This window comes from Plectropomus leopardus, chromosome 1 (genome assembly GCF_026936395.1).
Source record: "Plectropomus leopardus strain MGB_pleo_1.0 chromosome 1, ASM2693639v1, whole genome shotgun sequence".
NCBI lineage: Eukaryota > Metazoa > Chordata > Actinopteri > Perciformes > Serranidae > Plectropomus > Plectropomus leopardus.
The window spans coordinates 31,995,931-32,020,671 of record NC_142176.1 but is presented as its reverse complement, the minus strand read 5'-3'; the positions used below and the strand labels follow the sequence as shown (position 1 = coordinate 32,020,671).

The 24,741-nt window shown below is 40.0% G+C and overlaps 1 protein-coding gene and 1 long non-coding RNA gene across 9 annotated transcripts in view; one reads left to right on the top strand and one right to left on the bottom strand.

Annotated features, from left to right (window-relative positions):
* LOC148190448 (uncharacterized) overlaps positions 1–24,741 on the top strand; it is a 108,565-nt gene that overhangs the window by 61,328 nt on the left and 22,496 nt on the right. The gene's annotated exons all lie outside the window — the stretch shown is intronic.
* Positions 1,598–24,741, bottom strand: part of celf6 (CUGBP Elav-like family member 6) — a 159,817-nt gene continuing 136,673 nt past the window's right edge. For 6 of the 7 annotated variants that reach the window (XM_088080173.1, XM_088080178.1, XM_088080164.1 and 3 more), the window contains 3 exons: positions 22,613–22,756; positions 16,820–16,969; positions 1,598–9,225 (listed from right to left, as the gene is read on the bottom strand). In XM_088080173.1, the coding sequence (XP_087936299.1) occupies positions 16,842–16,969; positions 22,613–22,756 (272 nt within the window). In that variant the 3' untranslated portion in view covers positions 1,598–9,225; positions 16,820–16,841. Of the gene's footprint in view, positions 9,226–12,504; positions 12,578–16,819; positions 16,970–22,612; positions 22,757–24,741 lie in introns of all 7 variants that reach the window. The other variant, XR_015777003.1, reaches the window with a different exon arrangement.

The window sequence follows — 24,741 nt, the reverse complement described above, 5'->3', positions numbered from 1 at the left end:
CAAAAGAAACACTCCAGCCAGACAGGAGCTTGTGTATTTGTCAAATTTACACTGAAGATTTAGAGGGATACACGGCTGAGAGAAGTGAGAAAAACGATTTTTCCTTTCCCACACTGAGAGCAGGGGAGTTAGAATTGAGGATAAATCCGGGAACTGCAAAGAACCCTGTTTGGAACAATCTGACCTTTTTTTCTTACAACTCAAACAAGGATAAAGACAACAAAATGTAATAACTTTCCCCCTATCCAATCCATACTTCATGATTATCCCTCACTCCAAAACATTGGAAAAAATGGAACTGTCAAAAGAGTCTTGTTGTTCCATTTTCTTTCCCTTGGCCCCCCTCCTGGAGACAAACAAACAAACCCCTGTTAGCACATTTCATTAGCTTTAGGGGTTACAGAACAGATTGAGTATCGACAACGGTGGCTGTCGAGGCTTATGGCTCAAAGGCAACAGTAGAGGAAAATCTCAGGGGTAGGAGATGCAATCGAAAGGACCAAAATAATTCAGCAGGACTCACTCGAGGAACAATCCAGTTTGTCATGTGGAATCATGGAGTGTCTGCCGCACAATGAGAAAGGGTCCCCCGAGAGTAGGCACGAGAGTCAACATGTGAATAGCCAAGAGTTAGTGCCCCAACTGGCCACTCTTTTTTATCACCTGCAAATTTAGCAACTATAAATCTGTTTCCACACCAATGCTGCTACACCGACGCACCAGAGAGGCCCATAAACAAGAAATGATGTTTGGTGTCTTGGGATGGTTTGGTCATTGATGTTCCCTCGGGTGTCATACTCTGCTCTGGGAACAATTACTGTCAGGCACTTTTGATGTTTTCCCTCTGTTGTGATGGACAGTTACAGCTGCTGGAAATTGTTGAACCATGTTGATTTGCAAAGAAACAAGTTAAATTATCTCACCCACTGTGCACAGGAGTGCTTAGACGTGAGACACAATATTGTAACAACTTTTCCTTTCACTGTAATAGATTTTTAGGCATTCGGTGAGTGCTGACTGACTCTGAGGGTTAATGAGGGAGGAGGAGACTCGAGGCCGTAAAAAGGACACAGACCATAGGCTTCAATGTGACCTGACCCTCCTTATAGTAACATCTCTGTCGATAAAACGCAGCATGAGGAAAACCTCTGATTAATCGATTGACCTCCTGCTTCTTATTCACAGACGATAACCAGCAGCACCTATTGCACCTGATTTTGTTTCCACTGTAACACCTCCATGAGACAAGAGCTGAATATCCATTTCCCTTTAATCAATTCACAATTTATTCCCCTCCCTCTTCCAATCTCCCTTCCATTTATTATGCATTATTCGCCCTTTTTAAACGATTTTCTACTAACCGTCTCATCTAATTTGGTATTCGGATATGGTTAGCGCTGTTAGCTCAATTAATACAATGACATGTCCTAAATGCATTCTCCCCACAATCCAAGTGACAAGAGGACACCGACCACTTCACATCTTTGCAAACGGGGTCATGTATGTGCGCCATGATAGATCCAAACCTTCAGGAATTATTTAATCAAGCCATGCGTACAGATAGAAAAAAAAAAGGAAGAACAAAGAAGGCTCAATCTTCTACAGGACTGTGCTTTATTTTAGTCTAAGCAGAATATAATGAACTAGAGAACTACAGAGTTCAGGAGCACTATGGGAGATATCACCCCGATTCAGGGAAATGGACCCGAGCCGCCAACGCTATTTCAAATTACATCTCCTTTTCAAAACAAAAAGATAACAGTTTGTTCAAGTCAAATGATAAAAGAAATTTCATTCATTGTGAATATAAATACCCAAATATATTATGATTAATTAATTTTGCATGAGAACAAACAGAAGATGGAATCAGTGAAGCTGGGAATGTAATGATGCATGATACAAAGATCCATGGTGCAAAATCACCTATGACTAAATGTGTATTCTTTAAAGGCTCTCATTGGATGCTTGATTGGAGCAAACTGCTCAGTTAGCTGAGTTTGTTTACATTTTGGTCCTTGTAACCAATGGAAATGGAGGTGGATGACCACGTCCTTATTTGTGTCAGAATGGGCTTGAGGCAAAACTGACTGTGGCAAAGTGTTTGTCTTTACCTTTGATTATAGAACATTTGGCATCCCTTCCTCGCAGAAGAGATATCTCAGTGGGACCTTTCTGGTTAAATAAAGGACCCCCAGAATACAGTGTGTCTGACCACTGCTCACAGGTAGTACTGTCAGAGAGAACAGGCTGGGTTTAAGGCAGAATTCCCTCCTCACGTTAACAAATCAACCTGACTGGAGTAAAGCAACGTGGCGCTATCTACTGTTGGTACATGTCTTCAGTGGATGGAGTCACATCAGATAACAAACTGTGGAAAAAGAACTTCCCATATGTAAGAACAGAGAAGATGCAAATCAAAGATATGTCAATGATTACCACCAACCCTTCAAAAAAACATAATTAAATTGTGACAGAAATAGACAAGAAGAAGAACACTACAGGAAAGCATCCATGGCTTAAAGACAAGATATGACAGCATCGGTCTCAAAACCAATCTGACTGCAAAGTTTGATATTTTTTTGTCTTTTTTTGGTCTTTTTTTTCTCAAAACAACAAAAGGCCTCAAATGAGATTCTTTTTTAACATGCAATGCTGATTCATTTGAACTCAGTTGTGCAATGGACTCATTTTTCTGGAATCCACATGAACCGGTACCATCAATCATCCCTTTACAGTGCAGTTTGTTAATTCTTGTATTGATTTAAGAGCTTTCAGTGAGCAAAAAAATCTCTTTGAGCTTGCCCATCCACGAGGGATTTCATACAGGGATTGTGCGGCCAAAAAAAAAAAAAAAAAAATACAGGAAAAAGAAAAATGATCAAAGTATATCCGAATAAACCTCATGACAATGGGTCTATCCCAGCTTCAGCAGATAATAACAAAACAAAAGAGAAAATAAGAGCCATTTACCAACATGAGTATAAAATCCCATTTTTGAACATACTTCAATATACAAGAAATAACATCATTTCAACTTCTGTTTTTGATAAATTATTTCATAGGTTCCTTCTCTTAGTTTCACTGAAATATATTAACTATTCTTTTATTTTTTATTTTTTTTAAATGTTTGAACATGATCTATTGTACGGCCTATAAAGAAGGTTCAACAGAATTGAAAAATAAGCTATATTGTATGTACAGAAGTAACGCAGCTGTGTGCTCAGGAGAGCTGTGGGAGATTGGGTCGAGCTGGCAGGGGGTTCTGCTGGGTTCTACAATAATTGCTGTCTTGTTTCTCCTCTTCCTGCAATCTAGAGCCTAATGATGTGTACATGTATGTGGGTTCCACCATGTGCGTTAAATGTTTGATTCCAAAATGATTTATGTACATGTTGAACAAACTGTTGTTTTATCTTGTAAAACTAACATCCTTAAATGTTGTAAAGCCGAAACTTCCAGAGAATTTGAAAAAGTGTTGCGGTGGCTGATGATTTTTTTTTCTTTTTTTTTCCTGTCGCACTGTCAAGCGGTAAGCATGCAGATGGATGAACTCTACTGTCACTGTCATATCTGTTCATCAGCCCCAATTGGACTAATCCAATTACCGCACAGGCGATCTTTCTTCTGTCAGAAAAATCATGACATGTCGGTGTACACAGAATCTTAATTAACGGATCACTTCGGGGCTGTGGCTTAGGTTTGACACTAAGTCAAATACTCTCTCAGCCTTGGTCCGATGCTTAGGGTTGTAGGATGCATGTTCAAAACCCAAACTTAAGGGGCTTAAAAGAAGTAAAACTCTCCTAGATCCCTGCACTGCTGTGGATACATTTTATAGTGACATCATTGTCCCACAGAGTTGGGCTTCGCCACACTCGCTGCTATACAACCTTGCTCTGTTTTTTTTGTATTTTATAGGCTATTTACATTAAGGAATAAAAAAAGTCTTTGTCTTCATTTCTGTTAGCCATGTTGTTAATCGCACACCTCCAGCGATTCACTGTGCGTTGTTGGGTGGAAGATGGTCTTTTTTTTTGTTTGTTTATTTGTTTGTTACTTGTTGTAATTGGATGATGATACTATGAATACCAAAGCACATTCTAGGTGGTTCGTCAGCCCTTCTGCTGGTTCAGCACTCCATGCGATTTGGACGCGATCTCACAGTACTGACCTTATACTTGCGATTCTGCTCAACCTCCCTCAGGATCAGGGGGTAAGGCAAGGCTCTGAACCTCTCCACTAATCATGACATCATAGTGCCTGATGCCCTGAGTATCGGGAGTGATTTTGTGGAGTTTCAGTTTAGCACACAGCACCCCCACCACCCAGTGCCTATTTCCACCTCCACCGTTTTCCATACAAAATCCCATTTCCACAGCGAAACCCTCTCTGCTCAAAGTGAGATGACGGAAAAGCTCTCTCCCAAAGCAGCTATTAAATGAGAGGCATTAATTTCTTCCCTCCTGTCCAACAGGTTCCTTTAATTATCTCTCCACTTTCAGTCAATTACATTTCACTTCCTTTCCTTGACAATCACTGCTATTTTAGGGTGAGTGTTATGCACCCAGGGGGTTGGAGACTTGTAGACATGCTCTAGCAGTTCTCTGCTTGGCCTGCCATCGGCTGGGGCCCTCTAAGGATACATGCTCCTCTAGAGGATTGACCTTATGAGCAGTTGTGTAGCGGCGACTGAGTATATTACGTATATATGCCCCCATTTCCCATTTAATGCTACAGGGTCGAAGTGGGTACATGCATCAGTGGTGGAGAAGCAAGTGGTCTTAATGCTAACAGTGGCTATACTTGCACACTAAAACCACTGATTGTGAGATGCTTAATAAAGGCAGTATGGCCCCAGAGAAGAGAAGCTGTATGCTTTTTGGCGGTTTGGACATACTATTTGACTTTGCCTCATACATTTTGCCTGGCATGCTTAATGTTACAATTAATTAAATTCATAGTAATTCCTTTAGGCTAAAATGCTGAGTTACATTTTCTCTTTGTAAATTAGAGGACAAAAATCAAATAGCATTTTGGCAGCAGCTTGGAAGTGCCTGCTGGGTTGACATTTGTCATTGCTCTTAGAGGTGAAACATGGCCTGGACTGAAAACCAGATCAGACGAACTCTTGTCAGTAAATAGGGGAACGGAAAGATCTAAAAACAATCTTTTCTGGTAGTTCCGGAACATGTTTCATAGCTATTTCTGTTTTTAAAGCACGTCACCTCAGTAACAACCTCCCCCGGGGTGTAAAAGTAATAACAGCACCCTTGTTAAAAGTGTTGAAGTGCTGATTTCACATTGCCTAATTTAGCCCTGGCATAGCAGAGATGCTACATGAACACTGCACTGTTAGCCAAGCAGACAGCAGGATACTAGGCTAGGCTGGGTTTTTGGCTCACTGGGGACTCAACCTGCCATTAGCAGTGAGAAGTAGTACAGCAGCTGATAGAAGACAAGCTTCGTGTTCAGCCTGACAGAGCCTCACTTGCAGAACGTATTCGAAAGATGGCCGAGACAAGCACAGGAAATTTCATTGCTCATGGAACATTAGATTTCCCATCGATTAGTTCAGCTTCACATGAATAATGACCACAAACGGTTTGCAGAACATGGCTTTGTTTTGACCTACTTCACTATGTAGCTTCCTGCATTTCCACCTAATGTTCAATCAAGAGCTGAGAAAGGAAGGCTACCCTACTTTTATATGAAAGCAATTTTTTTTTTAGAAAAAGCTGTCATTTGGATGGCCGTCATTTTGAATCTGAAGAACTACTGTGCTTCACGAATATTCTTTCAGCGTTGAACAATACTGTGCTTTGCAGGTGTCCCAGCAGGGATACAAGCAGGAAAAAGAAAGTGTGGAGCAAGTTATTTTGTAAAAAAATTGCAGTGTCTGTAGAGATAGTTGGGACACAATTACATGCTGAAAGAAGAAGCACAATAATGGAGGCCTCAGTGCAGCTGCTTCTGCAGAATTGAGGATTTCCAGCAAAATTGCCGCATTTGACCCAATTTTAAGCAACTTGTGTTGCAACGTTTGTGCTGAAGCAAAAGAAAAATTGTTTAATTCCTTTTATCATCCACCTTTCTCTTTAAATTTTTCGTAATGTCAATCTACTTTGCAATATTAATACCACGCTAAGATATGGTAGGTTTTATCCCACATCCTCTATCGCCTCTTCGGGTAAATTCAACGGTATTATTGGTGCCAGGTCAGCTGTCAGCCGCCTTGCCAGGGAGTAGGCACAAACATAATTCTCTCTAATCTTCCTTCTGTCATCCATGTGCATGCAGGGGACCATCTCTCCCGTCATTTGGTCCAAGTGATTATCCCGGTGATTTTTCACTTGGTTGCTGCTAATGTATAGAGGCTGGTGATTACAGTGTGATTAGAGGGAAAGGTGAAATAGCATGTCTAATACGGTGCAGGAGATAATTGAAGGGTAGTGAGCGCAGACATTAGCCAGGTTTGGAAATGCTGTTCCAAGGGGAGAGCTGCTGAACAGTTGGGCTGAGGTTTGGAAGGGCATGGCTGCTCTTAAGGCAGGGGGGAAAGAGGGGTGTTGGGGGGGTGGGGGGCACATGGCAAACAGATATCAAATCAAGACCTTCTGCTTATTTAAATGACAAAGTAAGACATTGAAGACTCTGGAATGTGCTGGCACATTTGATCAGTCTCTCCTTCAGTGATTTGGAATAGGTCTGGTCTGTTTTTCTCTCTAAAAGGCCTGAGAAAGAGGGAGGGAACGGCAAGGAGGAGAGTCTCCGCAGTAAACAGGAACTAGTTGGACTGGAGCCTGAGGTGCCAGACTCCGGTCCTATTTGAACCCTTTAATCCTGTTCTTTGAAAGCGTGTAGCACCGATACAGTGTTTGTCACCAGGAGCTTGATTACAGCTTCTAATTTTCTGGATTAAGTCATTGGGCATCCGTTTAAAGGATCTCGATGTCATGTTTGGTTGTTGACTTCCTCTCTTCACCTCCCTCTTTCCTCCTCGCCGAGCCATGCCTCTTACCACCAGCTGCCAGTGCTCAAAGGGCTGGTGTACGGATGGGAGCTGGTGTTTGACTGAGAAAATTGGGAAAGTGTTCAGAGTGACTGAAACAGCATCGCTCCTCCCTCTAGACTCATTCCAAACATATTGATCTGCTTTTAGAGAAGAGCCCGCACCCAGAGCTCTAAAACAGTCAAAATAAAGGCTAAAGGGCTCTAAATCAAGACCTGACAGTACTGGAGTGCTTTGCTCTGTCCTGCCTGGCGTCAGTGTCAGAGAGGCGACAAACGAGCTGAGCGATGGTAAAGAGTGACTGTTGGATCTAATTTAGATACAGTATAGTCTGTTTAAGCAGTAGCTTTTTCTTCCCATAGGCTCTATGTATAATATATGAAGAAAGCAGGTCAGGGAACATGTTGATAGTGGAATTTACATTATATTTGACAGAGCTAAACGATCTCTGAAAGCCTGCACTCCTTTGCCATCAATACAGTAAATCGAGTTTGTCTTCAGAGAAATGTTTCTTTGTATCTGCCAAGAGGCAATTTTTCTCAATCTTTTGCAGCAGCTCCAGTGGACACACAAATCCTTGGCATGTCACTCTTATAAGTCCTGTTTGTTTACAGCGGGCATACTTTGTGTTTTTGACAGAATTCCACAATGCCATAAGGGCCATTTCGTTTGTATGAGTTCATTCTGCTGGCAGTTTCAGTAGCTGTCACCTTATTCCTCCCTCTCTGTCGCCCTTACGACCATCCATTTGTCCATCTTTCTTAGAGTAGAACCATTACACTTAAACAATTTCTGGCTTCATAATTCACACTCCATGTTGCAATACAAAAGGTCAAGGGAAAAAAAAGAAAAGAAAAAAACAAAACAAACAAAAGACACCCCCATGTCCATTTTGCTTGGTCTTTACAGTGGATTGTCGCTTGAACACAAAGGCCAGTGAGAAGCCTTAAATGTCTGCACCCTGTCCAGCACAGACATGATAAGTTCTGTCTTTTTTTCTCTCTTGTCATTCTTTTTTTTTCTTCCAGAACAGTCTGTTCATAGCTGTCAGAGAGTGCGGTGACTTATACATCATGAGCGATGAGCGAGATATCCAGTGGCTGATACCTTAACATCCAAGTAAAACAGAATCGTTGCGTACAGGGGCAGATGAATGTTTCCCTCCCCCCCGCCTTTTGCCCCCTTTACTTTACGACTTCAAGTATTTTTTTAAACAACAGCAAAAGTTAGCAAATCTACATTTTTTCTATTCTACTTTACTATTCTACAACCTGGTGCTAAATCAGCATCCAGAGCAAAAGATCAGCCCCTATACTACGATTCCATGTCTTTTTTTTATACATTATTTCCATTTTCTTTTATTTGTACTTACAGTAGGCCACTGGATATTGTTTTAATGATTTTTTTTTTGACTACGAGTAAATTGTAATACTTGCAGCTACAAGGTATGAGTTTTTAAATATATATTTATATATTTATATATTTATATTCTTTTAAAAAGCGTTTAGTCCTTTGGTCCCTATTTCCTAAGGAATGATGCATGTAAATTATCCTGGATTCTCCTCTTCCCGCCTCATCCTCTTCTTCCTCTTCTTCCTGTTTTCTTCTTTGATCCAGAGCTTGCCCTGTCACAGAGCACAACACCTGTGTAGGCACAAAAACCAAAATGGCAGCAGGCTGGTGTGTGTGTTTGTGTCTATGTGTGTGTGTGCGCGCACACGCGTGTGTTTGCGTCAGTACTTGAGTTGGCATTTGCACGTATTTATACATGTACAAAGTATTTTTTTCTGTTTTTTTTTTTTTTTTACTTTTTTTTAAGTTTAGTTTTTTTTAATGTGTATGTTTGGTTTGTTATGTGTTTTTATGTGTGTTTATCCATATCCTGTGTCAGTATGCATGCTTTGAGCATAATGAGTCTATAAAGGTTTTTTTTTCCCCATCATGTCTAAAAAACAGCAGCAAAAAGTTGGTCTCTGCAAAAAATTTTCTCCCACAGATGCCAAAGCAAAACAGGGAAAAAAGAGGCATTTGCGAAGAAGGAAAACAAACAAACGAAAAAAGAAAACAACTCTGGGATTCCGCTCTCAGGCACCCAATCTTTTCAGCAGGTTTCCAGCAGGATCAAGGGACCACCCTTCCTTCATGATATGTAGCAGAGCAAGAAGTCTTTGTACTTTTACTGCACTTGTGGAAATAAGGTGTTGTGGCCCTTCATCCTGTGACAGAGAGAGAGAGAGAGAGAGGGAGAGAAAGAGAGAGGAGAATAAGGAGAGTGGATTCAGTGAGGCTGCGGCAAACATGCTCAGGGTTGCTGGCTCCTGGTTATCACACAGACTGACAGGCACAGCCAACAGCATGAGAAACAGACGGGGAGGAGAGAAAAAAAAGAGGAGTGTGTCAATCAAAACCAGAAATAAGTGGGCTAGAGGTGGGGTGGGAGATTTGTGTTTTAACCATATGGAACAGACATCTACACTGTGACAGCGCTAATCCAAGGAAGGCCTAATTTAAACTGACTACATCGCTCTGCATGAAAAGAAAATACAGCTGAATGTTGCCTGAGATGTTGCTGTCATTCATCTTTAATGTTAATTCATTACAAACAAACTACCAAAAGAACAAGAAGGAAACATAAAGAAAACAAGACAGTGATGAAGTAGTGTAATGAATATGACAGAAAAAAAATGGATGGCTGTCCAAGGTGGAAATTTTATATATATATATATATATATATATATATATATATATATGTGTATATATATGTGTATATGAAGAAATAGCCTCTAATTAGGATCCAATGGAAAACCAGCCCAACGTCTCCTCTTCTTTTGTGTTGACTTAAGATGCTGCACTGTCACTAAATGTGTCCGCGCTGCCGAGCTTCGGATATAAAAGATCTAGTTTAGAGCCTATCATCCCTAATATGTTGTGAGCTGTGATGTGGGTGAAGAAAGGCTACGAAATCACAGCAAATCACTCTCCGGGAGCGAACATGAAAGGGACTGACTTTGTGACGGGAACATGCGTGCCCAGACGCTCTTTGTTCTACCTTTCCATTCCTGTAAATGAGCTTGTTACCATTTCATAATAGATCTGCTTTTTTAGATGTGAGAGCGGAGATTCTAGCTGATTTCTTATGTGTGCCAAAGTGAGCCCAGCCATTAGAGGCATAAAGCACTAACAGTCCCGATTACAGATGCCCTCTTTCATAAGCCATTGGCGCAATATTCATTCACCACGGAGCAGTAGAAACACACGTTGATTTTAAAATATCTCTCTCTTTCCCCCCCAAAGTAAACAGCTTCTTTGAAAACATCACAAGTATTTCACCTTCCAACTTTGTCGGATAATAAAGAATTCATTTTCTTTTTTGTCCCAGCATTATGCCCTCCCCCCTGCACACTGCCACCTACTTAGATGGCTCCATAAAAGACACCTGGCAGTTAAGAGGCGTAGTTGATGCAAGAAAGACCTTATTCCTCCCGGCTTGCCTGGCTAGACACCCCCCTGAGTTCATTGGATAGACTACAGGAGGGAGAGCCGCCTGCAGGGCTTCTGAAAGAATAGGGCGGTACGAGTTCGATGAAAACGACTAACTCTTATCAGTGTTTGGCCTGGAGGGATCGAAACAAACTCACTTGCAAAGAAAGGACCTTTTTCACTGTGAATCTGTTTGCTACCTTTTCTTTTCACAGATCAAGTAACAATTATCTCAGATACAAGCCACAAAAACTGTAAAGTCTGGGCAAAGCACAATCAGTGATTTCTTTCTAAACACATAATAAATGTTAGAAAATACGTATTGAAAATGTGAAAAGACTGGGAACTGTGTAGTACTGAATTTTAGAGTTAGACTGTGAACTGTTTATCACCATTTATGTGTACAGGATTTTTGGGGCGGGCTTAAAAGGACGCTTGATGACACACTAGAGCAATCCTTAACATATTCTCTCCTGTATTCTGAAAATACTAAGAACAAGCTGCAGACTTTTGGTAGCACCAAGCACAAACGTCCCCCGAGCCAAAGAATAAGCCACCGTGTTGCTGTAGACTCCCGTTAGCAGCTTAACCTGTATCACAATAACATGAAGAACCAGAAAGCTGCTCCATAGCGAAAGACTCTTGTTCAGCAATATAACAGAACCATAGCAAGCTCTAAAAATAACTCTATAGGAGTTTTGTGTTCTTGGCGATCTACCAAAAAGCGTCCCATGTTAGCTGACTTTATCCTATGTTTTAATGATTGAGGCATTTAACAGACTTGTTTATTAATGTATTTATTAGAAGGAAAGTGCTAGGAGGGCTTGTAGAAGATAGCGAACTCACCGCTTGCACAGGGGGGTTAATGGAATGACACTAATATATAATGTAATTATACAAGCTCTAATGTTAGTAGTAAGCATAACATAGTTTCAGCTCATTCAGCAGAGACACTCCCAGCATCTCAAAGCAGATAAAACTGCTCAGTTTTTTGTGATTTTTAAACCTAATTTTATATCCTTGGCAATTTTTTAATAATTCATATTTTACTGGGTGGTTAATAACACTTGTCTGTGGTGTTACAGGCTCATTCCACATTTTCTTTGCTTTACCCATGACTTAATTGAACAGGTGGCATTATTCTACCAAAAAAACAACAGGCAGCAGTAAATACTCATCTCAGGTATTTGTAGTTTGTTCTATTTTTGCACCCTGCTTTTACATCTCTGTACAATATGGCTCTATGGTGGACAGATTTTGGCCATGTGGGTCTGCAGTGCTGCCTGCAGCTCTGCCATCACGGCGTAATTGGTTTGCACCCTCATAAATAAATAAATGGGAAGTGATTCTCATGTTAGGCAAACAAAACAATCTTGCAGAAGTACTCCCTGTGCAGATGGAATCCACGGAGAAGTGGAGTGTCAACATTTGCCTGTGCTCTCCGCGTGAACGGTGGAGATTTAATTGGCTACACAAACATAGGGTCATCTTGGCCATCTCTCAACTAAACAGCTGTCGATCGGCGAGAGAAAAAGGTCTTTTTTGCAAAGATGTAGATTCATTTTAAAAAATAAAAATAAATAAAAAAAATACTTTGCTTGGGGGTGGGGGTGGGGGTGGGGGGCACTGTTGATGTGAATGTGAAGAAATAGAGAAATAGAAAAAAACAGTACATCCATACACATGAACCCCACAAGAGAAAGTAAAACATCACAAGGGCACACGGTACAATAGCACAAAGGGTCAAAGGCCACTTCCAGTTATAATCAACCAACCAGTCAGCACGTCAGTTACATTATGTACAACAGGTACCAGCCAAGAAAGGCATCATTTTACTGCACTCCACAAACTGCCAATATACAATATACAGTATATATATAAATATATATAAAAGGAGGGCAGAATATAAAGAGATAGAGTTTAGAGATATCAACCAACGCCACGTCATGCAACGCAGTCACAGTCCCACCACATGACGTCATCCAAAAGAAAATGACACCATGGGTTCAACTTACAGCTGTGGGAACTTGGCCCCATGACAGGTGTAGGGGGGGGTGTGTGGCTATAGCGGAGAAAGGCCACCTCACACTGTGATTGGCCATGTCAGGTTGCCAGGTTGGTGGGGGTGCAAAAGAAGGAAAGAAACAGTGGGATTTTCTTTTCCTTAAGTCAGAATTCAAAGCACCCTTTCCAATATTTATTCCACACTCGCACTTATTCTGCCTGACAAATCAAATGAGGTTATTATGGTTATTACCATAAAAACTGGAAGAAAAAAAAACAGAATTGACAAGTAAAACAGAAATAACAGAACAAATAATCTTCAACACAGCACAAAAAAGGGGGCCTTTTTCTTGTGCCTCAATGTGGTGGTGAAATATTCTCAGGCTGACAACATTTGCAGGTTAAAAGGTTGAATTGATGTTTTTATATTCACAAAGATAACCCTTAAGGCAGAAATGCATATTTCAGAAACTTGTCCTGTCTACAGTAATTGGATTTGCCTTGCATTGTTTGCTATGAGGGTGGCCGTACAGTGAGTGCTTCAGCTTTTTTGCATTAAGTTTATCTTTAAGACACAGAACGCAATTTCAGAGTAGCAGGGCTCCTGAGACCAGTGGAAGAGAATGCTGTCTGATCGTGTTTTTAATTCAACTTCAAAGCGAAATCGTCAGTATTAGAAGGAAAAAAAATGGGGGGTTTCTGAAGTTATCTACATATTGAAGTTTTTACCTAAGGAACACACAAGAATTCATCATTCAAGTTTCATCAAAGTTTTTCATCGTTATAATGTAATTGGATTCAGAAAATTAAACAGTTACATTTGAACTTTATTTATTTTAGACTTTTGCCCAAGAACTTAGTGTGGTGTCTTCCACAATAAAAGGCAATAAATGAAAAGAAAAATAAAAGTTCTTAAAAGTAGATTTTTTCAAATCCAACTTCTTTATATAAGACCCTTCATGGTTTTTAAGAATCTATACACCAGGAGCTGGCTTCAGGAGCCCCACTAGAGTATTTTTTCTTTAATGTTTTCATGGGATTGCTCTCAGTTTTGGTCTATTGGTTTTCCTTAACTCAACAACAGAAGTGGTGTAATAACTGAAGAAAAACACAGAGATGGATTGAACCAGACCAGAGACGAAGGAGGACATGAAAACACATGCACGCACACACACACACACACACACACACACACTTACACCAACATGCGCACGCACACTTCCCGATAAAGCGACAGAATGTTATTGTGGTAAAACGTCTGTACTTGGAGGCATTCGGAGTACATCTCAATGACTGCCCTGTCATTCAATGCTGTTGCCGGATATTTTCCATCCCTCATTGATGCTCTAAATCAACCCGCCCCCCCTCTTTTTCTCAGGGTGTCTGCTTTGAAAGCCTCTCTTCAATTAGCAGGACATGGCTCTATTCAAATGCTATCAGGCGAGAGATAAGGAGAGCATCTATCATTTGTATTGCATACCACCTTCCATTAATGCCATCTTGTGGCTTTTAAAGAGTCAAATCTAAAACAAACAAATGGTATCATGATGCTTTTATTTATGGAGGAATATAATCTGGGCTTATGTTATTGTAATGAAAAGTTGTCTAGCCAATTGGGCGACGAGAGCATGCATCTATATTATTTTTGCGCTGGCAGCTGCACTTTGTAACAGATGGGTGATGATTCTTTGAATCAAGCCTGACACTGTGAAATTAGTCTTTATTGAGGGATGGTGCCATTTTAAATACACCATCTTTTTATTATTTTTTTTTTATGAAAGCTCCGACTTTAAAGGGCCCAAACAAGAAACTATTAAGTATTGAAGATATCTGGTAGCAAATATATTAGCAGCACAAGTAGATAGTTTTGCAAGACCTTTGGTTGGCTTTACTTTGTTATTGCATGAAAATCAGCATAATTAAAAAGTTGCAAACTGCAGATAGCCTAAATGTTGGCAGAGTCCACAATTATTCCGCAATGGATAATCTTGTATTATAGTTTAATTTAAAGGTCTAGTGTGTAGGATTTAGTGGCACCTATATGAGGCTACAGAACCTAAACTTCTACTGTTCACCAAATGTGTAAGGAAATTATGGTGGCCAATGCGAAAACACAAATGGCTCTATTCTGAGCCGGTGTTTGATTTGTCCATTCCGGGATACTGTGAAAAGCAACATGGTGGACTTGCTTTCTATATAGATATAGATCTGTATATAGATTATTATAGGCCCTATGGAGTTGTGGTGGACCACTTGAATGTGCACAGGTGCAAGTCACCTTGTGTACGGATAAATGTCAACTCCTTTATGTTTCTGTGCATTTTTGTTTGTGCTTTATGTGTTTTTATTACATTTTTAACACTTGCTGCAACACAAATTGCCCTCTTGGACAAATAATAAAATTGAATTGAATCAATGGCTAATTCTACAGCGACAGAAACACAAAGATTCCTATTTTTAGGTGATTGTAAATTAATGAAAATATAGTTATCATTATTATGTTATTATGCCAATACATGCCTAGAAATTGCACTGGACCTTTACATTTGTTCCATATTAAATTAACTGTGAATGTATAACACTAGCATAGTTTTAAATCCTTTTATATAGTTTTGAGAGCCTCACAACATATTTTCAACATGAATGTTTGGCATTTTATTATGTGTTTTAAAATCCAATTTGTTGTCATTGAAAATGCTACTTTATGTATTTTAATGCCTAACAGCATAAGCAGTCAAAACATTCAGTTCTGCTTTGCTACAAGGTTGCAGTTAAATTTAATTTAATTAATTAATTTTTTTCCCCTGGTGTTTGATTAATTAAAATCAAACACCAGGGAATGCATTCAATGGATAGCCAAGTTAAAATGTTATTACTACGACATTCATTAATGTTTTTACTATTTGGGAAAAACTGCCAACAATAAATGAGAGAATATGAAAATGGACCATGACTCTTTCAGTTGAGAAGAGATTTGTGAAGCATCACTTGAGTTAACTAAACAGTGCTTACTGGGATTGGAGCTTGTTCTCCACCATTATACGAGTCACTGCAGTTTGTATGGTGAGTGAGTGCTTTTCCATTGAGCATCTTTTTGTTGATTTTGTAAAGGCAAACGTTTTTTTTTCACCAAACATCCTGCATTTACTTATAATGCTCATTAAAACTTTTGTAAAAAAAAGTCGTTATACTATAAATCTATTCCGTATTGTTGTACATCTTCTCAAAGACTTTTCCCATAAGTAAAAGTTCCACCAAGAGGGCCATTGGATTTTGCTAAGCAGCTGACAGAAATATAATGCTGAGCCATTGTAGGAGAGCAATTACTGCTATCAAGTTTTATGAATTTGTAGCTCAGCAACTTGCATCGATTCTCGACGCCATTCTCAGTAGACGGCTAATAATGCACAGCTGGGTATTGATGATGTCATCAATTTGCACGGTAGTGTCCTGCAGGTACAAATTAGATTTCAAACCCCAGAAGAAACAAAACAATTCAGCGGAGCAGGGCAACCTGACAGAAATCTCAAGAGGTGGATTCTGTGAAGAGGGTCGTTGCAATTTAGAAACTAGTGCCCTGATGCTTCACAGCTAATATGTAGAAAACAAAAAAGAAACTCTTTGGCTTGAAAAAACACAAATTTCATGACACATCAGGGCTCGTGGGGATAAAGTCAGATAATGACTACAGAATGAGAATTTTAACCATTTCCCTAGTTGACCACATTTAGTATTAGACTAGGTAATTCATGCATTTTGCAGGTCTGTCATTTTGATATGTGTAGATTTCAGTGACTTTTTAATGCAAATTATGGGTGAATGGGTCTCTACATGCTTGGAGGACTGGATAGGTGGTCTAGTTCATTTTTCTCTCTGCCCATCTTGCCCTTCACTCATCATGTCCCTGGACTTAGCAGTCCACACTCCACAAAAAAAAAGAAAAAAAAGCTAATTGTTTTAGCTGGGGTTAAAAAATTCAAATGTCAGTGAAATTAAAATGGTATTTTTTTTTTATCTTGTTAAGTTTGGCTGGTTGAATGAAACTCTTGTTCATATAATTAATTTATGAATTGCAATGCTTTAATAAAAGACAAAAAGAGTTGTGGAAAGTAAAAAAGGAATACTACATTGGTTTGAAGTGAAGTAATGTTGTTGGGTTTGTTTTTTTTTTTGTATAATTGTTATATTAAGATTTGAAGCAATGCACTCCCAGACATTCACATCTACGGCAGCAATAAAAACTTTACTATCCAAGTGATGTGGACACTTTGGCTTGAGAACATGCATGGCATAGCACAGTTTATTATGGCATGGGTGTTACTCTACCTGGGTATGGACAGCAGACGAGTCAGTAAGGTCGGTTGGCATCCTTTGGCCGCTTTAGCTGCACCTTCAGCCTCTTCATGCCTATCTGAAAGCCGTTCATGGCCTGGATAGCGGCTTGAGCACTGGATGGGTTATCAAAACTCACAAAGCCTGAGACAAGAACACAGAAAGAGAGATGGGAGGCAGAGTAGGATGAGAAAATGGAGGGGAAAAAAGAAACAACATATGAGCGGAGAAGAATGGGGGGGCAGGAAGAAGAGAAAGGGAGAGGGAAAGAGACCAGGAGAAAAGACAGGCGAGATGAAAGAAAAGAAAGGGGTGGGGGGAGAAGACCCTTTTTAACTCTCAACAATGACACAACAATAGCTCTTTGTTTTCTCTTTTCAGCAGATTAATTGAAAATCTTTGAATTAAAAAGATTACATAAAATACCACAAAGGCTAATAACACAGATATTGAAAATCAAACGATGAAGAGCCATTAGAAACTTTGAGTTTAACTTGAACAGAGAACAAAAAACATGAAAAGGTGTTCAAAGATTAGAGAGAAGAAAAGGTGTCTCATGTGGTGTGAGGATTTTTAGAGCAAAGTCTGTAAATGTTACCTGACTGAGCTGTAAAAGAGTGGCAGGGCTGTGTGTAAGTGTGTGTTTCATCCGTGCACGTGTGTGACTGAGCATGTATCTGAGTAAAGAGTAAAGGGCACGGGGGTCGTGACGAGATGCTAGGAGCAAGGTGTGTAGGACGGAGGTGCCTGCTGCTCTGAGTTATCACCTGGGTGTCGAGGCGGAATGAGCCCACAGCTTTCCACACCGGGACTCCTTGCCTGCTCTTATCAGACACCTCTGTGATTGACGGCCCGAATTTTCCGCCTGCCAGCTGATTTGATCACACCGCTATGGGTCCAATTTAATTTGGGGGGAGAGGGCAGGCTTTTGTCAGTGCGGGTGAGATAAGGCTGCTGCTTTTACAAACCCTTTAAACAAACTGAGCAGGGAAGGGCCTGTCAGTTGGCAGTGATCCCCCTCCCAATCCGACAAACACACTCTATCCCCGACTTTAACGAATCTCCATACCTCACATTTACATCCACATGACAACAAGGTGATAGAAAGTTAGGGGTCAAGGTACGGGAGGAGAGGACAAAGACGGCACTGCAAACTTAAACTGCTTGAATCCGTGTATATTAAAATCATCTAAAAGCAGAATATGATATTTGAACATGTTTCCAGTTTTAGCTGTTTTTCTCGAGACAAAGTAAGTGGCTGATGTTTCATATCTTTGATGCAGCACTGAGTGTGCAGTGCTGTGCAGCTCAATACCCTGAACGCTACTAGTGTTTGAGGTATGGCTCTCACAGCAGCCATCCATATTACCAGAATGTCGGTGTACGCGTTGTTATGTCATGCATTTTTTATAAAAACACACACAAAGCTGCAAACATTATTGGGTGACAATGGGGAAAATACAAGTCGAGGACTAGGTTGAGCTGCTGAGAGTGCTGCAGTATATAACTCTCACATTGCTCTAGAAAAAGAGCTTCTATGTAGTGATGCTGTGCACTAATGCTGTTTTGTACTGTGAAAAAACCTTTCTTCACTATTGCAGGGGTGACTGTAGTAGGGGTTGACCAATATTGGTTTTTCAGGGCAGTTACCGATACTGATTACTAGTAGTTAAAAAGACTGATAACCAATATTTGGAAACAATTTGAATTGACAATAAAAATGAAAGTCTTTCTGTCAAAATATAGAATTTTGAATAGAATAGAAGGCCGATAGGTAAATAAGATGACATTCACTGATGGCAGTGGCTGATGTTTTTTGGTTTTGTCACATTAATCTTGGGCTAAAAAGCAAGGCTGGGAACTAATGGCATCACTGTCAGGACAAAAAGACTGTAGTCATCATTTGTTGTTAGCAGGCAGTGGCCAGAACTAATTGCTGACTGAGGTTACATTGAGTTACATTAAGATACTTTCAAGCTCAACTCAGTAAAAATGAGTATTGGGTGAAGGGAAATTATAGTAAATCATGATGTGTTTAAATCCAGTCTCGTAAAATTGAATAAATGCAACTGTTTGAAAGACAAATTTTTTGACCTCTTCACTGCAAAATGAAATAAATATGAGAGAGGGAATTGTGATATATCATTTTGGTGAAAAGGCTTTTGAAGCAGTTACTAAAAATGTTTTTCATGTGGAAGAAGTGTTTTTTAAAGGTTTTATAATTGTGTATGATTGAATTTGTGCTCATTCAGATTGTGAAATGACTTGATGTACTTTGAAACAGGTCAGCCTTTTTTTTGTTTCCATGGCATAAAAGTGTGCATAAATGAAAACAAAAACATAATAAACAGCAACAAAAAACCCAAGCATTGGTACTGGCAATTGGCCAAATTATGATTTTAAACACCTGTATCAGTACTGACACATATTGACAATTGGTGCAATCCTGATATTTTGCTGGCTTTCAGTTGTGTTGTTAAAAAACCAAAAGCCAACATCTTTCAAACCTCTCATGACAATGTCATCTTGACGTAGAATAACGACATTAAGTTAGAAGATATGGAGAGCAAAACCCAACGTCTGGAAAATATCATAATGCTAACCTCCAGACAACCTGAAATTCTAATGTCGTTAGACATTTGAAATCGCATCAGCCCATTTTTCATTCCAACTAAATTTAGCGTATGCCTGATGTCATATTGATATCCAGTGGGGTTATTGTTCTTTTATAGAAAATATATGGCTTTAGGGTGGCTGTTCAAGATCATTTAAAAGTGTTATATTAACTGCAGCTAGTGAATCTGTGCACCGTAAGTACATGAATGTACAGATGAAATGAGCATGCATAGGCAACTTTCCAAGACTTAAAAGTGGGAAACAACAAAAAAGCAAAACAAATAAATAAATGAAAGCCTCATCTTGTTTCAGAAGCCCTTTAGATAAATTGCATCTCCTAGTGTAGATTTTACTCTATCATATCTAAAAAGCAGATTGCTTCCCATTTAAAACGTGTGTGTGTGTGTGTGTGTTATTCCATTCTCAGAAGACCTTTTGAAATTCATTTTGAAGCTAAATCCAGCTAATTCCACTTAACAAGGTAAGCTTTGATCACTTTTAAAAGTCAATATTGAGTGACTAAACACAGAGGATTAAGACTAATGTTATATCCATAGAGTCCCAGGTTAAATTAAACACCACCATATAGCTCCTACACAGTGAATGTCTGTGGGGTGTACAAATTTGCTTCATGGATGTTCAATACGTTTCGGTGACTCAATAAAGAATCACTCCGTTATAACACCGTCAGTGTTTTCACGCACCTCACTTGGGCTTCCTTGTCATCTTAATTTTTTAAATTGTGTTGAGGTGAAATGTTTTATAAATCCCCAAGACTTTTCTTCATCTCACCTGCCGAAGTGTTTAATATCACACCATGTCAGACATTCATATCCATTTTATCGCAAAGCAAATAAAAATACTAAAGCAAACAGACATCTGTCTGAAATGACAGTGATGCATCCCTTAAGAGTATACTCCAAATCCTACTCCAGAAATACATCATAAATACATGCTTCGAGTGCTTCTCCAGTGACCTTTTCATCATATTCAAATTTCCAAGCTTCTCTGTAAACACTCAATCTCAACGAAGTGATGTCTGGTTATCTCCTCTCAAAATCCCAAAGTGTAGTTCACCTGTGCGGCAGAGAAATCAGGCCATGTAGGCATAGATGTTTCTGTTGAAACTCACAAGAATCATTCTGCAGTGGCAAGCAGTTTTTCTGGAGTATTTCATTTAAATGTATTGATAATATTAACTAAATATTTAACATAGTGTACCCACTAGGACACTGTGATATGCTGCCTTTTAAAATACTGTGGGTAAGTTCACTGTTACCCAAACAAAACGGACATTTTTGCAGGATGTAAGCTGTATTTAGATGATAAATTTGAGCTTATGCTTTTTAGACTTTAATTAGAAAAAGAAGGAAAAAAGTGGATAATTTAAATTGGAATAGGGTGTTGTGCTGTTCAAAGGAAAGTGGAGGGAAATAAATCTTGGTTTCACTTAATGCTGACATACAGAATTGTTTGTATGTTTGTGTTAGTTTGTATAAAATGCTGTCCATTTGGCATCCATTGTATCCATGTTTTCCTTACACCAGTGTGCATAAGGCTGAATCTGTTTTACATCGGGCAATTCACCTGTCCATCCATCTATCTATTTTCCTACATCAGCATACAATAAGTGGATATGCATACAGTATACCTACACATGTACAGGAGTCTACAGTTCCCATTAACCACATCATCAAGGCTAAACTCTCGAGTTTTTAAGATGAAGTGTTCCAAGTTCTTAGAGGCCTAATAACTTATCCCCCTTAATGCACAGCATCTTCTGCCTAATTTGTTAATGTCTTACAAAGGAGCCCTGGGGCTTCTTCTATAAAAAGGAGGGAAAAATGAGTGAACAAAAAAATCCCCACGAAAGAATCATGGGTTAAACTGCTGTTTTTCAGCCAAGATCTTAATTACTAGCCGTGGAAAATAAGCCGGTGAGACTGATGAGGTCACCGCCCCTTTGTCCTTCCCCCTTGTTGACTGACAGGTAGTGATAGCGAGGGGCATATGTTTAGAGGAGAACACACAAAGGGAGAGGGAGGGAGTCCTGAGATGGACGGAACGAGACAGACAAGGAGAGAGAGGGAGAGAGAGAGGAAGAGGAACCCTCATAGACATACGATGTTGAAGAGGAACTGAAAGAAAGCCAATGCTGGGAGTCTCTCTCTCTCTCTCTCTCTCTCATGCGCACTCTCTCTCTGCCTGTCTCCTGGGTGCTGCTGTCCAACTGAATCAACAGTAAGGCCCACACCAGTCTATTATTATCTCTTTAAGCCCATGGATTCCACCTGCACCGCCTCCACCCTGATGAACTGGTTTGCTGTGTGGGAGGCGAGAGAAGAGGAGGGGAGGTGTGGCGGGATGCTGCTAGGTTGCCCGGCTGGAGGACTGGAGGGGTGTCTGGGAAAATGTTTTTCGCTTGGGTAAAGGAGTCAGGGAATGGCAGAAAAGGAGAGATGGATCCTGATTGTATTAGGAATCGTGTGATAGAGGGAGTGATAAATACATAGATGTGTGAAGAAAATTGCAACTGTGGAAAGATGTTTTGGGTAAGTAGCTACATGAGGGGCTCATGGTGGGTTCAGCCTGTGTTATTTTAGGTGATTAGTAGGGCAGCCCCTTGAAAGTCGGAGAGTTGAATCATCAGTCAACTGAGATTGCTTCAGGTCAAGTAGTCCTTTTTTTTCTTTGCAGTGTATCTCTTGGGACATTTTGGTCCCCAGATTTCCTGCAGAGGGAGTGCTATTGACTTTCACACTACTCTTTGGTATAGGGAGCTGCGGAGATGCAAACAATAGCACAGAGGAGAGAGCTTCTGCTTAGAAGTGGTGAATTTACAGCTCACAGAAACTTATGATACAGTTTCTGGTTTTTGTTGGATATCTAGTGTCAGCCAAAAAATGTTGCACATTTACGACCTGTCGTAAAGCCCCATTCAAACTTCAAAACCTTTTGTGGAAAACTAAACAAATCATTGTATGTTTGTATTGAAAAGCCAAATCTGATTCGAATTTCATAATTCTGAGTTGGTTACAGCCCAAGTGATGAGAGCTTCCATCCCCTCACACGTAGCTCTTCACCTTCCATTGCTGAGACCCACCACCTTGCCTGTGCTTTCCTCTGGTCATTTCTCCCTCATCCTCCCTTTCACATCGATTTTTGACTCACCAAAACATTTGCTCTGATTGGTCGCTCGGTCCACAAAGACTTTGGCGGAGATGACGTTGCCAAAAGGCAGGAACATTTGCATGAGCTCCGCATCTCCGAACTCCTGGGGCAGGTGATAAATAAACAGGTTGCAACCTTCTGGCCCTGGTGATGAGAGAAAGACAACAGGAGGGTTACATGTGGAGCATAAACAGTGAGGGAGAGGCTGACTATAATAACACGGGTGGAAAAATGACTCAATAAAAGTATCTAGACAATAATCCAAGGGACACAGGAGCCATGCAAACACCAGATTCTATTTATGTTACCTGTGGGGCACAAATATTAGTTGTGTTAAACCTAATTACACACACCTTAATATCATTTTTAAAATGTTATAAGGTCACACACGTTGTTTGGGCAGCTCTTTCTGTGGTTTCCATTTGAATCCCATTTAGCATAATAACTGTATCAGAGAGGTGGCACTTCAATAAATAACATTATAGAGTTAGGTTTGACTATTTTCTCAGGAAATGTGCAGGCAATTCCAGCGCACATGTAAACAGATGCAGAAAAGCAGAGATAGAAGTGAAAGAGAAAAACAGCCAGAGATGAAAATAAGAGACAACAGGAGGAAGAAAAAATGCAGAGAGGTTGATTGGAAGAGAAAGATTAAGACGATTTTATAGAGAAACACTGAGACACAGAGGAAAAGAGAAACAGGGGAGGAGAAGGAAGAGGCAGAGCATAAGCCAAGTTTTTGTCCCAATTACTGTGTGACAGTAGGACTGTCTTCCAATCTCTCTCCATCCCTCCACACTCATCCACCCAGCTGCCACATATTGTACAGGCCAATCTGGATAAAGGGAGGAATGAACTGGAGAGAGACAGACAGAGAGAGAGAGAGTGAACCATGGATGGAGAGAGAGAGAGATGTGATGGACTCGGGGACAGTACGCTTGCAGCTGGCTGCCTGGCTAGCTTTCTCTCCTGTCTCATTGCTCTGGGTGATAGCATGACGAGATGAGACTGGGGCTGGTGAGAAGGCTGATAAGAGGGCTGCAGTGGTGGCTGGCTGTACTGCTGCTATGCCTCGGCGAGATAGAGGACACACACAAACATAAACACGCACACACGCACACACGCACACATGCACACACACACACACACACACAAACACCTAGACAGACTTGGAATTTTTAAGGCTGAGTCTCAGTTCTGTCTGTTTAGGTTTATGTGTCTTAGAGAATTCAGGCTTTGAAAGGAAGTGGTTTGTTTGAAGGAAAGAGATGTCTGAAGCTGGTGTGTAAGGAGGGATGCTGGTTTGTTTAAATACTCATACTTTTTCCCCATTGGTTGTGCATAAATCCCTTGTTTCTGCCTCTTTGTTTTTGTACATCTGCAGGTCTATCTTTCAAGCTGCATGGAAAAAGGGTACTAATCTACTGAATATCAGTTACTCTGACTGGATACAAGCATGAGAATAAAGTTACACAGTTGAACTGTATATCTTGTTGTGTTGTCATGATACTGGAATTTCTAAATTCAACACAATACCTTGAAATTATTAATATTCAATACCATTTTTTTATACCATGAGAAAAAAATGACATTCAGACTATAAAATTTATAGCATGTTAAGACCATCCTGATGACGTGAGCTCGACATTCTGTTTCACACTTTCTGCTTCATCAGTTTGGACTCACTGCCATCTCAAACAATTTTCAGAAATTAAAATCCAATCACGACTACCAGTGGATCCGCACTGTAGTTGAAATGTAAGCAGCCAATAGTTGACAATGTAAAATGCCGACTTGCAGAACAATAAGCTAATGGCTGCTCCTGAAGCAACAAGCGCTTACTGTAATGTCTGTAAACACAGCGATAAGTGAAGTTATTGCAGCAATAGAGTCAATAGCAACATTTGAACAAAAACAAGAGCATGCACTTGCAGAGTTTCTCTGAGGAAGTTTTTTGCTGTTCTTCTTATTAGATGTGGCAAAGCTTGATGTTTCGGTCATAAATGGTCACAAATAGTAATATATAAATGATAATATGTTTATATTAATGGCATTTTATACTTTTTAGGCTAATGTTAACATCACGACTGACTGAAGAAGTTTTTAAGGCAAGGTGAGTACTCCTGTCC